This window comes from Macaca nemestrina, chromosome 7, assembly GCF_043159975.1.
Source record: "Macaca nemestrina isolate mMacNem1 chromosome 7, mMacNem.hap1, whole genome shotgun sequence".
In the NCBI taxonomy this organism is placed as follows: domain Eukaryota; kingdom Metazoa; phylum Chordata; class Mammalia; order Primates; family Cercopithecidae; genus Macaca; species Macaca nemestrina.
The window spans coordinates 151,546,680-151,564,685 of NC_092131.1; the positions used below are offsets into that span (position 1 = coordinate 151,546,680).

The following is an 18,006-nucleotide window of genomic DNA, read 5'->3' on the forward strand; positions in this document are numbered from 1 at the left end:
AATAAAATAAATAGGTATTTATTTTGCTTTTATATTGTACTGCCTACTAAAATGTACTATACTGCCATTGAATCATCATTTAGATTTATATCCCTGTGTCTTTCAGTTTTCAGTTTAAATTTTTAATATCCTGATTTTGAAGAAAATCTTTTTCTTAATATTTATACTTTGTTTTTGAAGTAGTAACTACATGAATATTGTTTTTTGATTTTTTGTTTTTTTGTTTTTTTTGAGATGGAGTCTCCCTCTGTCACCCAGGCTGGAGTGCAGTGGCACAATCTCAGCTCACTGCAACCTCCGCCTCCCGGGTTCAAGCGATTCTTCTGCCTCAGCCTCCCTAGTAGCTGGGATTACAGGTGCGTGCCACCAAGCCTGGCTAATTTTTGTATTTTTAGTAGAGACAGGGTTTCACCATGTTGGTCAGGCTGATCTCGAACTCCTGACCTCATGATCCGCCTGCCTTGGCCTCCCAAAGTGCTAGGATTATAGGCGTGAGCCACCGCGCCTGGCCATGAATATTGTTTTATAACATACTTGCATAAGTACCTCTGAATTATTTCATGTCTCTACCTTGCATTTAGAGAATAGAAGAAATTGCAAAAATAATTAGAAGGCATAGTACTTCTCTCTCACTTAGATATCATAAGAATTTCTTCTTTTTTTTTCTTTTCCAAACACCAACTGGAACCAGAAGGAATTTCTTATTAAATAGCTTATTTTGCATTTTAAATTCCTCTGAGTGTTATGGTCCATATGTTTATTAAATGTTGTTCTATCAGCATGTTTAAAGAAATTGATTTATTAAATGATAAAAGCAAATTGCAAAGCATTTAAAAATATATATATTCATAAAATAGTTCTGCAGGTGTTCATGAGACAGTAATAGTAGTGATTGCCTCTAGTGGGAAGAGTAATTAATTGGCTAAGGGAGAAGAGGGAAACAGATACTTTGCAGTATTTATGATACACCATGAATTTTGAAGATGTGAATGTGTTACCATTCCTCTCGAAAGATAATTCTTAAAATTCATATATTCAGGAGAAGAGGCATATGTTTTAAATAAGTTAGATAAATACAGCTACTTAAACCATTGAGTTATTTACTTCCTACAAAGAAGGCAGGTTTGGCAGCTACTACCAGGATATCCAGGTGCTGCTTTAATTTGAAATAAAACAATTTTGCAGAAGTATTTTACAATCCAGGTCTAGCGAAGTGGGTTGCAATCTGCATTTTCAGCTTCTTAGTTGGATGAATCTCTTGAACCTGGGAGACGCAGGTTGCAGTGAGCCGAGATTGCGGCACTGCACTCCACCCTGGGCAACAGAGTGAGACTCTGTCTCAAAATAAATAAGTTAATAAATAAATAAAATGCTATGTGAAACTCTGTAATGTTATAATTGATTGCTGTATGTGTTTTAATAGGAATAAATTGATTAAACTTTTTTTGTTGTTGTTAAACCTTTAGATCTTTATGTCTGAAGCTGGGAAAGTAAACCAGAAGATTAAAGTATGGTTTAGTGATTACTTCAACATCAGTGATACAATTGCCATAATTTCTTTCTTCATTGGATTTGGACTAAGATTTGGAGCAAAATGGAACTTTGCAAATGCATATGATAATCATGTTTTTGTGGCTGGAAGATTAATTTACTGTCTTAACATAATATTTTGGTATGTGCGTTTGCTAGATTTTCTAGCTGTAAATCAACAGGCAGGACCTTATGTAATGATGATTGGAAAAATGGTAAGTTGAGAGATGTTTGATAATACTCATGGGTTTATTGATTTTTTTAAAAAATCACAAAAATGTTATTAACATAGTTTTATTTGAGCCAGTGAATGTCTTTTATTTTGTGTTTGTTTGCCTCATACTTCAAATCAACCATTCCTTAAGAGTTTCTCATGCTCAATCCCAATCCCCTACACCCATTTTGTGCTTTGCAAGATAATGTTAGCTATACAATCTGTGGTTTATGTCTGTAGGTAACTCCTTTTTCCTGTCTTTACTGATCCAGGCCTTTTTTTTTTTTGGAGACAGAATTTCACTCTGTCGTCGCCCAGGCTGGAGTGCAGTGGCGCTATCTCGGCTCACTGCAACCTCTGCCTCCCAGGTTCAAGCGATTCTCCTGCCTCAGCCACCCGAGGAGCTGGGATTACAGGCATGCGCCACCATGCCCAGCTAATGTTTGTATTTTTAGTAGAGACAGGGTTTCACCATGTTGGTCAGGCTGGTCCCAAACTCCTGACTTCAGATGATCTGCCCGCCTCAGCCTCCCAAAGTGCTGGGATTACAGGCATGAGCCACTGCACCTGGCCTGACCCAGGCTATTTTTTAAAAGTTAAATCCAGGATACCTAATCTTTTCCTAATACAGTATGCCCAGTATTTGCTCTTTTCCTTAGTCTTATCTGAGTGGCAGGTTTTATTTTTTAAAATCTAGATGTCAAGTTAAATGTGTAATTTTTTTATACACTAAATCTAAAATATATTGGGTCTACTCCTTGCCATAATTCCTTTTGGTTTTCAGTGGTGAAAAAGGCAAAATTTGTAATATAGCTATTGCTATTCCTCATTCTGAAATTTCTGTTCATCCTAGGAAATTTCAGCAAATGCAGACAAAATCACTATTCAGAGACATTCACTATTAACAGTTTAATGTACATCCTTCCATCCCTCAAGACATATATGAATGCATGTGTTTGTTTCAAACTTCTCGTAAATAAGTATATACAGTAGTTTTATCAAAATATGCTTTAAAAATACATGTTGTTTCTCAATTATTTTAAAATATTTGTCCCATTGTAAGAAGTATAAAAAGCTATTCGTAGAGTTTCTTATGCTCCCTTAATCTTAGAAAATAAGTCTTCTCTTGGAACCAACCCAAATGTCCATCAGTGATAGACTGGATTAAGAAAATGTGGCATATATACACTATGGAATACTATGCAGCCATAAAAAGGATGAGTTCGTGTTCTTTGTAGGGACATGGATGAAGCTGGAAACCATCATTCTGAGCAAACTATCGCAAGGACAGAAAACCAAACACCACATGTTCTCACTCATAGGTGGGAATTGAACAATGAGAACACTTGGACACAGGGTGGGGAATGGGGAACATCACACACTGGGGCCTGTCGTGGGCTGTGGGGAGCAGGGAGGGATAGCATTAGGAGATATACCTAATGTAAATGACGAGTTAATGGGTGCAGCACACCAACATGGCACATGTATACTTATGTAACAAACCAGCACGTTGTGCACTTGTACCCTAGAACTTAAAGTATAATAATAAAAAAACAGTCTTCTAAATTAAGTATTTCTTGAGTAACCATACTAAGCTCACAAGATTATCTTTGCATCTTGAAAACAAGACTTTCAGGTTTTCTAAATATAATTTATTATATTTGCAGTTTCACGCTACACTCTTCCCCTCTAAGAGAATGTGTCTTCCCCCTCTTAATTGAGAATTACTAGTGTACTGTTTTTCACATCAAAGTGTTTCTCATTATTCACACATTTTGGCATTCTTATGGTATTTCAAGGAAAAATAGGGCAGTTAAGATTTTTTTGGAAGAATTGGGTTTAGCCTAACGTTTTAGCGTGCAAAAAAGGTGTTGTAGCTCTTACGCTTATTAGGTTATTTAGTGACTTAGTGGTGTCTAGTTACTTTAATGGTAATGTAAATGGAAGAGTTAGGAAGTACAGAAGTCTTTATTTGTGATCTTCTCTAAAACCACCCTCTGCTAGGATGTCTTTCTCATTGTCAGCTAGTCATTTGTTCCATCATTGTCTGTTTTCCCCTAGTGCCAGCATCCCTGTACATCCCCCTTTGGAAGTTTCATAATGGTTACTGTTCTAGATCTAATGTTCATTATTTCATCATTGTGTATCTATTATATGTTAAGAGTTAAACTGAACTGGGGCTACAAAGATGAATAAGACATGGTCCAGATCCTCATGGAACTCAACAATTGAGTCTTTAAATATAGACACGTGAACAGATAGGTAGCTATTGAAAAATATGATAAATTGTTATGTGAAGATAGAAGAACTAGTAACCAATTCTGTCATGAAGGCTTTCACAAAGATTATGGCATTTCAAAGGAGTTTAGAAAATATGTAGGATTTACATAGGTATACATGTGCCATGTTAGTTTGCTGCACCCATTAATCATCATTTACATTAGGTATTTATCCTAATGCTATCCCTCTCCCTGCCCGCCACCCCCACCCCATGACAGGCCCCGGTGTGTGGTGTTCCCCGCCCTGTGTCCAAGTGTTCTCGTTGTTCAGTTCCCGCCTATGAGTGAGAACAGGCGGTGTTTGGTTTTCTGTCCTTGCGATAGTTTGCTCAGAATGATGGTTTCCAGATGCATCCATGTCCCTGCAAAGGACATGAACTCATCCTTTTTTGTGGCTGCATAGTATTCCATGGTGTATATGTGCCACATTTTCTTAATCCAGTCTATCATTGATGGACATTTGGGTTGGTTCCAAGTCTTTGTTATTGTGAATAGTGCCGCAATAAACATACGTGTGCATGTGTCTTTATAATAGCATGATTTATAATCCTTTGGGTATATACCCAGTAATGGGATTGCTGGGTCAAATGGTATTTCTGTACCCTAGAACTTAAAGTATAATCATTAAAAAAAAAAAAGAAAATATGTGGGAGTTTTCTTCTGAGCAGGGAGTTTCTAACCAGAGGAAACAGCTTTGAAAAGCTTGAAGACAATAAAAGATTAAAAAGAAGAAACCTCCCTCACACTTTATAGGCTAGTGCAAAAGTAATTGCGGTTTTTGCCATTGAAAGTAATTGCAAAAACTACAGTTACTTTTACATCAACCTAATACATCTTTTAATAGCAGTGGTGCGATCTCGGCTCACTGCAACCTCCACCTCCTGGGTTCAAGCAATTCTTCTGCCTCAGCCTCCCGAGTAGCTGGGACTACAGGCGCACATCACCATGCCCGGCTAATTTTTGTATTTTTAGTAGAGACAAGGTTTCACCATATTCGCCAGGCTGGTCTTGCACTCCTGACCTTGTGATCCGCCTACCTTGGCCTCCCAAAGTGCTGGAATTAACAGGCGTGAGCCACCGCGCCCGGCCTCCCCTTTACCTTTCACATCTTACTTTCCATTTCTACTGTCACTGTATAGTCATTTAAAAAATATATGAAAATGTCATAATAATTTTTTAAGTTGTCATTACAATTATTTTAAGTTTACAGTTGGTTAATGTACAGATTTATTGTAAATGTATTCTCTTTTGCATGAGGCCTTTTTCCTCAGTTAGATGATTATGAATGAATATTCATCAATATTGCTAGAGTGAGAAGGTGTTCACTTTTTTATATGTATATTCCCTTTTTTTTTTTTTTTTTTTAAGATGGAGTCTCGCTGTGTCGCCCAGGCTGGAATGCAGTGTGTGATCTTGGCTCACTGCAACCTCTGCCTCCTGGGTTCAGGTGATTCTCCTGCCTAAGCCTCTTGAGTAGCTGAGATTACAGGCACACGCCACCACGCCCTGCTAAGTTTTATATTTTTAGTAGACACAGAGTTTCACCATGTTGGCCAGCCTAGTCTCAAACTCCTGAGTACAAGTGATCCACCTACCTCGGCCTCCTGAAGTGCTGGGATTACAGGCTTGAGTCACTGTTGCTGGTCGTATATTCACTTTTTTATATTGTCTAGGCTAGACAATAAGTAGTACAGGCTGGAGAACTTATATACCTAAATAAGTAGATGGGAGGTAAAGTTTTATTATAGCATTCTGCTTAATTCTTTGAATCCTTACATAATTGTGTCAAAATGCACATTGTGATTTAACAATGAAAATAATTTTTCAATGAATTACTAGGTTTTAGCTCAATTGGGTCCTTTTTGAATTTTATTGAATTTAAAGAATTACAAACTACATGACTTACGAAAGTATTTGTTTCCCAGACATTGGTATCATTTAGTTTTTCAACACCCATGCTAATAATTCAGATTGTTTTGTTTGGCTCGTAGGAAGTTTTCATATCCCAGGACAAGGCACCCTTGGATTCAGGGTGGGTGGGAAGTATTCTTTTTTTGTGTGAAGTGGGCAAAGTACAATTGTCAGAGGCAACGTGGAAAAGAGAGTCTGTGCCTCCATTAAAAGAATAGAGAAGCTTTAGGAAAGGGCAGTTATGGAAATTGATTTCCCTAAATCTGTCTGTGTCTCTGTACTTCTTGAAAATCTTCACGTACCACAGAAATACGCACACTTCAGTTTGAACTGGTGATACAGTTCTTTATGTAGCTAAAGATGCCCATGACTTGCTTAGCTTAATAGATTTTTTTTACATGATCTCCTAGTTGTTAAGATTTATGTAGTGATGAAATTTTTCTGAAAGCTATCACTAGAAACAAAAATAATCTCAAAGATTTTTTGTGTTTAATGGGTTTTTTTGGTCTATTAGAACATTAGAATCTTTTAAAAAGATTTGTCATAGTGTTTAAACTTCCTTGTATTTTAACAGTGTTCATTTTTTAACAGGTGGCCAATATGTTCTACATTGTAGTGATTATGGCTCTTGTATTACTTAGTTTTGGTGTTCCCAGAAAGGCAATACTTTATCCTCATGAAGCACCATCTTGGACTCTTGCTAAAGATATAGTTTTTCATCCATACTGGATGATTTTTGGTGAAGTTTATGCATACGAAATTGATGGTAAGAATTGTATGTTTACAGATTTATCTTTTGGTTATTTTATGTTTTAAAGCCAGTATTGAATTATAGTAATATTGTATATTTTCAGAAGTCAAACTATTACCAACCTAAGCCCCCTACAAAGGCATTAGTGAACTCCAAAAGAAACATACAAATTAATTGGAAGAAAAAGTATTTTAGAAATTTTTTGGTGGCTGGTAATAGAAATCTAGTCTAAACCATCCTACACAATAAGGACATTTATTAACTCACATAACAATTTTGAGCTAGCTCCAGTGGTCTTTAGGGTTGGTTAATTCATAACTAAGGACACTTGTTCTTTTTCATCCCGCTGCCAGCTCTGTAAGTTTCCCTTATGATCATAAGACCGTCATTAGCCACAGGAGGCAAGAGACACCGTTTATCCATGGTTCTCTTTAGAGGAAAATGTCCCTTTCACAGAAATTCCCTTTTGAGCCTGTCCTTTCATTTCATTAGCTTGAGTTGGCTTCGGCCTGCCTATCTCTAAAATGGTTACAGACAAGGGGGATGGGATTACCATGATTCGCGTAGATAATTCAGGGTAGATTCGACATTGAGAAGTCAAGCACAATGTTAATTACAAAAATAATGATCCTGTGTGAATACTGAAAGCTTACAGCATGTTGAGTTTTACAGATGACAGATACTCAAGGTTTTTGTTGCAGTTTGTGAGTACATTCTCTGGATAATCAATGACATAACTCCCACTGATTCAACCCTATTCTTAGAGAGAATATTAAGTTTGTTTTTCAATTTTGTTACTATCCACATTTTGACTCTTACATTGTCTTAGTCGATGAGAGTAGATAACCTGTGAACATAAGTGATGCTGTCAGCTTTCAGTGATATTCTGCTGACTTCCACATTTGAGTTATAGAATCTTCATTTTATTAATTCTCTCTCACTCTTGTTCTTTCTTCTTCCTTCCCTCTTCCCTCCCCCAATATCTGTGTTACTCCCTTCCCACATATTTATGGGTGATTAGGTCAAGGGCTGGCCATGCAAGTGATTGTGGTTAGGTCCAAGGGTGGCCACATAGAAAATTGTGGTCATTATTTGTTCTTGAACAGTAGTTAAACTAATGTTGTTTTACCAGCCTGGTCAAATGTTGTGTTTAATGGCTTCTGTTTGGTGGTGTTTCCAGGTTTTCTTCTGTGCTACTTTTTTTTTTTTTTTTTTTTTTTTGAGACAAAGTCTCACTCTGTCTCCCAGACTGGAATACAGTGGCACCGTCTCAGCTCACTGCAACCTCTGTCTTCCAAGTTCAAGTGATTCCCATGCCTCAGCCTCTGGAGTAGCTAGGATTACAGCTGCATGCCACCATGCCTGGCTAGTTTTTTGTTTTTCTTTTTTTAAGTAGAGACAAGGTTTCACCATGTTGGCCAGGCTGGTCTTGAACTCCTGACCTCAAGTGATTGGCCTGCTTTAGCCTCCCAAAGTTCTGGGATTATAGACGTGAGCTATCATACCTGGCTGTCTGCTATTTTTCTAATGATGTGGCTCTAATTGTGTAGTTGTTATAAAGCGTTGAGTATAGTTTTTTAGTTTCCTGCATTCTCTTTCTTGGGTATTTGCTTCCACAAACTAATCTGAATAGAATGGAAATAGATTCATAAAATTATTTAAGAGTGAAAGGACCTTACCATTGATTTGCCCATAAAACCATTTAAAGGAATCATAGTGCCATTATGAGTGTCATTGATGCATATACTTTAAAAAATCTACCAAATACTAAATGCTAAGTGTGCTATAAATATTTAGGTAGAACTTACCACTAATTCATCATTATTTAATTCTAATCCTTGCCCTGCCTAATTTACTTTATTCTTTGTTATGCTGTGGGGGGTATTAAAGCTCTTCCTTTCCTTGTTTGTAATTAGCTATGTTCTGGCTTCAGAAATTTTTCAGATGGGGTAATGAAAAACAAGGAATTCAAATCTAATCACTGTATAATTGAGAGGCACTTTAGCTATTTCTTCAGCCCCATTTTTGTGACATAATAAGATAAACTAAGTACTCTTTATGTTTGTAAATGTACAGGTTTTGCTATGAGTCAACCATACTCTTAAAGTTGAGTCATGCTTATAATCCCAGCACTTTGGGAGGCCAAGGCAGGTGGATCACGAGGTCAGGAGTTTGAGACCAGCCTGGCCAACATGATGAAATCTGGTCTCTACTAAAAATGCAAAATTAGCCGGGCATGGTAGTGCATGCCTGTAGTCCCAGCTACTCAGGAGACTGAGGCAGGAGAATTGCTTGAACCCAGGAGCCGGAGGTTGCAGTGAGCCAAGATTGTGCCACTGCACTCCAGCCTGGGTGACAGAGCAAGACTCCATCTCAGGAAAAAAGTAAAAAGTTCAGACATTTTTCTTACAGAAATGTTAAAATATGGTTGATCCAGGAATTTTAACCCTCTTTAATGCTCCTCAGGTTAAATCCTGCCTCGAAGGGTAAATGTAACACCTAAATATACTTTCTTTTCTGGAATAGAGATGTAAAACAGATAGCACCCACATTTCTCACAACATCTTTTTGTGTTTGAACACTCTTAAACTGGGGTTCCTATGACTCCCTGCCTAGAGGCTTTTGCTGGAATCTGTGGAACAGATTTGTACATAATCAAAATTTAATTTAAATAAATAAATAACCAGAAACACTGATGAATAGCAGTTACTGGTGAATTACTATATTTAAGTTGTTTTTGTGTTTTTCTTTCTTTTTAAAGTGTGTGCAAATGATTCTGTTATCCCTCAAATCTGTGGTCCTGGGACCTGGTTGACTCCATTTCTTCAAGCAGTCTACCTCTTTGTACAGTATATCATTATGGTTAATCTTCTTATTGCATTTTTCAAGTAAGAATTTTGTTCAATTGCTTATTATGATAAGATGATTTAATGTGCAATTCTATATGTTTTGAAGGAAATTTATAGAACTTAAAATCTAAAAATTATATTGGCTTAAACTACTAAAAGTATATTTGAAAAATTACAAATAGGAGATGCTTTTCCTAATCAAATGAGTTCTAAATTTTAAGTTTGATTATCTTTCAACATGCAGTTTTCTTTATAAATTTAGTCGTCATCTGGGATTTTTCCTCGGTTGCCAACAAATATGCATTCAATATAGAAAATTCATCCATAATTCCACTGTTAATATCTGGGTGTACACCTTTCTATCATTTTTTTTGCAAATATATATAAGCCATTTTTCTTTTCAAAAATAATATTTTTATTTAATTTATTTAGTTTTGAGACAGAGTCTCCCTCTGTCACCCAGGTTGGAGTGGCACAATCTTGACTCACTGCAACCTTCGTTTTCCGGGTTCAAGCGATTCTCGCACCTCAGCCTCTCGAGAAGCTGGGATTACAGGTGTGCACCACCACGCCTGGCTGATTTTTTCTGTATTTTTAGTAGAGATGAGGTTTCACCATGTTGGCCAGGCTGGACTTGAACTCCTGGCCTCATGTGATCCATCCACTTCAGCCTCCCCAAGTGCTGGGATTATAGGCGTAAGCCTCAGTGCCTAGCCTATTTGTATGTTTTATGTACTGTTTTATAACTAAGCAAAGCATCATGAACATTATTTCAGATAAACAAATGTTCTTCTCCAGTCTGTTTTTAATGGCTACCTGATACTCCATGATATAGACCATAGTTTTTCAATCCAGTAGGTTATATTGGTCAATTAGATTGTTTGTAATTCTTCTCCTAAACATCACATTGTAGTTAAATCTGTGAGCAAAACTTGCTTGTTTAGAATGTTTTTCTAAAAGCAGGGCTGTTCAGTATATGTACTTTTAGGGCTTTTTGCATTTAAGTCTAAATAGGCCTGTTTCCTCAACTCTCTACCCATACTAGTTTTTTTAATGGTTGCCAATTTGATAGTAAATGAAAAAATTTATTTTATTTTATTTTTTGAGAAAACCTGTTGCCCAGGCTGGAGTGCAGCGGCACTATCACAGCTCACTGTAGGCTGTTCCATCTGGGCTCAAGCAGTCCCTCCTGTCTCAGCCTCCACAGTAGCTGGGACTACCGGCATACACCATCACGCCTGGCTGACTTTTTTGTTTTTAAATAGACAGAGTCTTACTATGGTGCCCAGGCTCGTCTTCAACTCCAGGCCTCAAGCACTCCTCCTGCCTCTCGGCCTTCCAAAGTGCTAGGATTATAGACGTGAACCACCATGTCCAGCCAGGATTTTGTTTTTTAAAATTTGCACTTATTTGATTACTAATAAGATTGAGTATTTTCTTATGTCTTACCCATTTACATGAAATATTTTAAATTTTTTAAATTATTTTTTTCTGCTGAGTGTTAATCTTTTCCAGTTTCTCGTTTGCTATTAGTTTTGTTAGAAGTATATTTTTTTGAATTCTTATTTAGTACAGAATTACAATGAAATCATCAGTATTTAAAACTTTAAGAGATGATTAGCAGGCCGGGCGCGGTGGCTCAAGCCTGTAATCCCAGCACTTTGGGAGGCCGAGACGGGCGGATCACGAGGTCAGGAGATCGAGACCATCCTGGCTAACACGGTGAAACCCCGTCTCTACTAAAAATACAAGAAAATTAGCCGGGCGAGGTGGCGGGCGCCTGTAGTCCCAGCTACTTGGGAGGCTGAGGCAGGAGAATGGTGTGAAACCGGCGGGGCGGAGCTTGCAGTGAGCCGAGATCGCGCCACTGCACTCCAGCCTGGGTGACAGAGCAAGACTCCGTCTCAAAAAAAAAAAAAAAAAAAAAAAAAGAGATGATTAGCAAAGTTTATTTTATTTTTTTTCATTATTTCTCTAGCAATGTGTATTTACAAGTGAAGGCAATTTCCAATATTGTATGGAAGTACCAGCGTTATCATTTTATTATGGCTTATCATGAGAAACCAGTTCTGCCTCCTCCACTTATCATTCTTAGCCATATAGTTTCTCTGTTTTGCTGCATATGTAAGAGAAGAAAGAAAGATAAGACTTCCGATGGACCAAGTAAGTAAACTGTATTAAGGCAAACATTTTCATTGTATTCTTAGTTTTACACTGAAGGCTATATATTGATTTTATTCAAAAATGACTTAGTGGGTTAATGTTATGGTAAAGGCTTTTGTTAAATTTGCCTGAACATAAAGGAATTTTTAAGTGCAATATGGTATCTATAGAAATGGATTTAACATTAAACTTCGTTATGAGAATGGCATCTCTGTTTCTGTTAAAATGGTAGTGTAAACCTAACTTCTTTGCTGTTCTACAAACCATTTTTACAGCTCTGTAAACAGTAACAATTTTAGTATATTCTGTGTGTGTGAGACTAATCGTACTGTGTCAAATTATGCTTAAAATGGTATAGGGACTTTCAAATTGGTTCTTAAATTTCTCTGAGTAGATACGTGAGGGAGAGGTATGAGAGAGACAGGGGAAGGATGTTGTATAGGAAAAGGAAATCAGAAGAGGAGGAGGAAGTACCTGATCGTATTCTGTTGACATCACACTGGTGAAGCAAAAAAGAAAGATACTTGTCTAGTGCTTTAGAAGCATAGAAGTAAAAGTTTAAAAAGTGCAGATGATGGATGTAGTCTTAGAAACCCTGAATAATTCATAAGAATTATGAGCTAAAGTTGATACCTTGACAGCTCTTCATTGATTTTCTTCTTTTCCTCCCATAGAACTTTTTTTAACAGAAGAAGATCAAAAGAAACTTCATGATTTTGAAGAGCAATGTGTTGAGATGTATTTCAATGAAAAAGATGACAAATTTCATTCTGGGAGTGAAGAGAGAATTCGTGTCACTTTCGAAAGGTTCAGAAGCCCTTTAGTTAAAATCAATTATATGTCAAAATGGGATCTATTAGTTATATCTCTTTTAAATGGTCATTGTTAAATTAATTTTGTCAAACAATAAGTTTAGTTATAGTTTTACATTATATATTGGAAAGATAGTTCAGTTCTATTAATACTTCATGTAAGTCAGTTGGCCAGTCTTATTTTTTTACCCTAGTTACAGAAGATAGAAGAGTTACTGTTCTTTACTGTTTAGAGGGAGAAAAGTAAAACTATCCTCAGTATTTTACAGGATTTCTTTTACTGTTGTTATTATTATTATTATTATTATTATTATTTTGAGACAGCGTCTCGCTCTTTTGCCCCGGCTGGAATGCAGTGACACAATCTCGGCTCACTGCAACTTCCACCTCCCGGGTTCAAGTGATTCTCCTGCCTCAGCTTCCTGAGTAGCTAGGATTACCGGCGTGCACTACAACACCTGGCGAATTTTTATATTTTTGGTAGAGACAGGGTTTCACCATGTTGGCCATGCTGGTCTCGAACTCCTGACCTTGTGATCTGACCGCCTCAGCCTCCCAAAGTGCTGGGATTACAGACGCAAGCCACTGCGCCTGGCCAGTATTTCTTTTTTTCTGTTGACTTTGCTACATTCTGGAAGCATATGGTGTTTGGTATAGTTACAGTAACAGTAATGGTAGTTCTGTGTATATGTAGCTGTATATACATTATTTTGTGTTACTTTGATGTGGGGTAATTGGAGTAAGTAGCCTATGGAACAAAAATATTTTTTGAAATCTTGCATTTTAGTGTAAGATTAGCACTGGAGCCTTCTTAAACATAAGGTAGGCCTTGTATAATTAAATAACTGTACCTTGGCCGGGCGCAGTGGCTCAAGCCTGTAATCCCAGCACTTTGGGAGGCCGAGACGGGTGGATCATGAGGTCAGGAGATCGAGACCATCCTGGCTAACATGGTGAAACCCCCCCCCCTACTAAAAAATACAAAAAAGGCCGGGCGCGGTGGCTCAAGCCTGTAATCCCAGCACTTTGGGAGGCCGAGGTGGGTGGATCACGAGGTCAGAAGATCGAGACCATCCTGGCTAACATGGTGAAACCCCGTCTCTACTAAAAAAATACAAAAAACTAGCCAGGCGAGGTGGCGGGCGCCTGTAGTCCCAGCTACTCCGGAGGCTGAGGCAGGAGAATGGCGTGAACCCGGGAGATGGAGCTTGCAGTGAACCAAGATAGCACCACTGCACTCCAGCCTGAGCAACAGAGCGAGACTCCGTCTCAAAAAAAAAAAAAAAAAAAAATTTACAAAAAACTAGCCGAGCGAGGTGGCGGGCGTCTGTAGTCCTACTGAGGTAGGAGAATGGCGCAAACCCGGGAGGCGGAGCTTGCAGTGAGCTGAGATCCGGCCACTGCACTCCAGCCTGGGCAACAGAGCGAGACTCCGTCTCAAAAAAAAAAAATAACTGTACCTTATTTTATATCTTGCTTAAATGCATGTACAATTTTTCTCTTTATCATTATTTGAGGCTACAAAATAAAATTCTACATTTTTTTTTCACATTTGTAAAAAAGGCTTATTTCTCTCCTACAGAGTGGAACAGATGTGCATTCAGATTAAAGAAGTTGGAGATCGTGTCAACTACATAAAAAGATCATTACAATCATTAGATTCTCAAATTGGCCATTTGCAAGATCTTTCAGCCCTGACGGTAGATACATTAAAAACACTCACTGCCCAGAAAGCGTCGGAAGCTAGCAAAGTTCATAATGAAATCACCCGAGAACTGAGCATTTCCAAACACTTGGCTCAAAACCTTATTGATGATGGTCCCGTAAGACCTTCTGTATGGAAAAAGCATAGTGTTGTAAATACGCTTAGCTCCTCTGTTCCTCAAGGTGATCTTGAAAGTAATAATCCTTTTCTTTGTAATATTTTAATGAAAGATGACAAAGATCCCCAGTGTAATATATTTGGTCAAGACTTACCTGCAATACCCCAGAGAAAAGAATTTAATTTTCCAGAGGCTGGTTCCTCTTCTGGTGCCTTATTCCCAAGTGCTGGTTCCCCTCCAGAACTGCGACAGAGACTGCATGGGGTAGAACTCTTAAAAATATTTAATAAAAATCAAAAATTAGGCAGTTCATCTAATAGCATACCACATCTGTCATCCCCACCAACCAAATTTTTTGTTAGTACACCATCTCAACCAAGTTGCAAAAGCCACTTGGAAACAGGAACCAAAGATCAAGAAACTGTTTGCTCTAAAGCTGCAGAAGGAGATAATATAGAATTTGGAGCATTTGTAGGTAAGTTTGGCAAATTCATATTTGTATATCAATATTACTTTTCACCTTAGAAATAAAAATTATCACCTTAGAAATAATAAAAACACATACTGTGTTACAAGTCAGTATCTTTTCATAGAGTATAATTATAAAAATTTTTAAAAGAATCAGACACCTGTGATTCTGGTACTTTGGGAGGCTGAACAGGCAGGATTGCTTCAGCCCAGGAGTTGAGGACCAGCCTAAGCAACATAGCAAGACGCCATCTCTACAAAAAATTTTTAAAAGTAGTCAGGCGCAGTGGCATGTGCCTGAAGTACCAGCTACTCAGGAGGCTTAGGCAGGCGAACCACTTGCACCCAGAAGCTCAAGGCTACAGTGGGCTATGATCACACAACTGTGCTATAGTGTGTGTGATAGAATGAGACCCTGTCTCTAGAAATGAAATGGGAAAAAAAAAAAAAAATCAGAAGTATGGGAAATAGACTGACTTAGGCTATAAGAGTTATTTTGGCATATAACCTCTTTGATGGAATTTTAGGTTCTATCTTTTGAATTTGAATATCTTCAGTTGGGTTTCATCAACTCCTGTTGAAAACTTAAGTGATTCTTAAGTGTTAAGTAGTTGGAGAACCTCCTAGGGGAGGTTAGAATCAACTGGAAAAGAACAGTGCCCTGTAAATAGATAACCATATAATTTTTTTACCCAAACCAAGACACTTTAAAAGTGAAAGGGTGCACTATTAATAATTATTATCAGAACAACAACGGAAATCTAGGAATCTACTGGGAAAATTAGTATTTATGGTCTACCTATTTATGTATTCACAGAGGAGAACATTTTAAAAAGGAATGACTTATTCTTATACCTGTGATAGCTTAAATAAGACAGTATTTATTTTGGCAGTAACACATTAAAGACCTTAGTGAAAACTTTCATGCATAGAGATTGTTCAGACAGTATGTTAATAAGCCCATGGAAAATTGCCACATTAAGGCCAGCCTAGGAAGTTATCTAGGCACTAAACGTGTTGATATTTACTTCTAGGCTATATGGGATTCACTCTAGATACATAGATATACAACTTTTCCTACATTAAATGTATTCCTTTTTTTAAAATTTAAGACAGAGTCTCCCTCTGTCGCCCAGGCTGGAGTGCAGTGGCACAATCTCAGCTCACTGCAGCCTCTGCCTCCTGGGTTCGAGCGATTCCCCTGCCTCAGCCTCCTGAGTAGCTGAGATTACAAGCACGCGCCACCACACCCAGCTAATTTCCAGTTTATTTTTAAAAATGCATTTTAGTCTGTTTTTTAATGTATTACTAGTGAGGTATATGTTTATATCATATATATTTTCTCGACATGTATATCATATAGGAAAATTTATGTATCTATATATCTAGAGTGAATTCCATATAGCCTAGCGGTAAATATCAGCATGTTCAGTGCCTAAATAACTTGCTGGCTGGCCTTAATGTGGAGATTATTCATGGGCTTATTAACATGTTGTCTGAACAATCTCTGTGTGTGAAACAGTTTTCATTAAGGTAATTAAAGTGTTATTGCCAAAATATTTTTTTTCTGTTCTTGTTTAAGTTATAGGCATAAGAATAAATCATTCCTTTTTGGTTGATTATCCGTATATATGTAATACTTTTATATATTTTTTATTAATAGTAAAAATGCTTGGTCCCCTTGTTTCTTTTAAATTTCAAGCTATTTATTCGTATCACATGTTGGTTTCTTTTATAAGGACTTTGGCTTTTAACGTTAGTGTAAACTTAACTATAATCTTGGCCAGGTGCAGTGGCTCAGGCCTATAATCCCAGCAGTTTGGGAGGCCAAGGCAGGCAGATCACGAGGTCAGGAGTTCAAAACCAGCCTGGCTAACATGGTGAAACCCCATCTCTACTAAAAATATAAAAATTAGCTGGGCTTGGTGGCGCGTACCTGTAGTTGCAGCTACTCAGGAGGCTGAGGCAGCAGAATTGCTTGAACCCGGGAGGCAGAGGTTGCAGTGAGCCAAGATCATGACACTGCACTCCAGCCTGGGCAACAGAGTGAGACTCGTTCTCAAATTAAAACAAAAAACAAAGAACTATAACCTTCACCAGCTTCTTGGCAATTTTCAATTTTATTTATCAAAAGAGCTAAAGGAGACTGCAAAGCCATCAAATGTACTTGAAAAGCAGCATAAATCTATTGTTTTTATAAATTTAAGCAATGCCATTATTTTGGTGAAGAAAAATAAAAATTTCTCATTGCAATCTCTTTTTTTCTATTAAAGGACACAGAGATAGCATGGATTTACAGAGGTTTAAAGAAACATCAAACAAGATAAAAGAAATACTATTCGTAAGTAAATCCTTATTAAAACATCCACAGTTCTTTTTATTTTACTATCTTGATGTTTAGTTCAAAGTTTAATTAAACGTTTTTTCAGTAAAAATACAGTTGTAGCAGATATCATCATTAACATGCTGATACCAAATATTTGAAGCTGTCCTCAATTTGAAAAAACAAACAATTGAGGAACATGAAAAGGTACAAATAGCTTGCATAATTATAGTAATTAAATAGCAAACATCACCTATTTAACATTTCTCTCTCTCTCTTTTTTTTTTTTCTTTTTTTTTTTTTTTTTTTTTCTTTTTTTGAGACGGAGTCTCGCTCTGTGGCCAGGCTGGAGTGCAGTGGCGCGATCTCGGCTCACTGCAAGCTCCGCCTCCCGGGTTCCCGCCATTCTCCTGGCTCAGCCTCCCAAGTAGCTGGGACTACAGGCGCCCACAACCGCGCCCGGCTAATTTTTTGTATTTTTAGTAGAGACGAGGTTTCACCGTGGTCTCGATCTCCTGACCTTGTGATCCACCCGCCTCGGCCTCCCAAAGTGCTGGGATTACAGGCGTGAGCCACCGCGCCCAGCTCTTTTTTTTTTTTTTTGAGATGGAGTCTTGCTGTCACCCAGGCTGGAGTGCAGTGGCACGATCTCAGCTCACTGCAACCTCTACCTCCCGGGTTCAAGTGATTCTCCTGCCTCAGCCTCTTGAGTAGCTGGGATTACAGGTGCACGCCACCATGCCTGGCTAATTTCTGTATTTTTAGTAGAGATGAGGATTTACCATGTTGTCCAGGCTAGTCTCAAATTCCTGACCTCAAGCGATCCATCCACCTTGGCCTCCCAAAGTGCTGGGATTACAAGTGTGAGCCACTGTGCCCGGCT

General features: G+C 37.9%; 1 protein-coding gene across 2 annotated transcripts in view; it reads left to right on the forward strand.

Moving 5' to 3' along the window:
* Positions 1-18,006, forward strand: part of LOC105490436 (transient receptor potential cation channel subfamily M member 7) — a 118,497-nt gene that overhangs the window by 74,745 nt on the left and 25,746 nt on the right. For both annotated transcript variants that reach the window (XM_011756046.2, XM_071066858.1), the window contains exons 21-27: positions 1,467-1,745; positions 6,526-6,700; positions 9,447-9,573; positions 11,513-11,697; positions 12,372-12,504; positions 14,092-14,807; positions 17,074-17,141. In XM_011756046.2, coding sequence (XP_011754348.2) covers positions 1,467-1,745; positions 6,526-6,700; positions 9,447-9,573; positions 11,513-11,697; positions 12,372-12,504; positions 14,092-14,807; positions 17,074-17,141 — 1,683 coding nt within the window. The remainder of the gene's footprint in view (positions 1-1,466; positions 1,746-6,525; positions 6,701-9,446; positions 9,574-11,512; positions 11,698-12,371; positions 12,505-14,091; positions 14,808-17,073; positions 17,142-18,006) is intronic.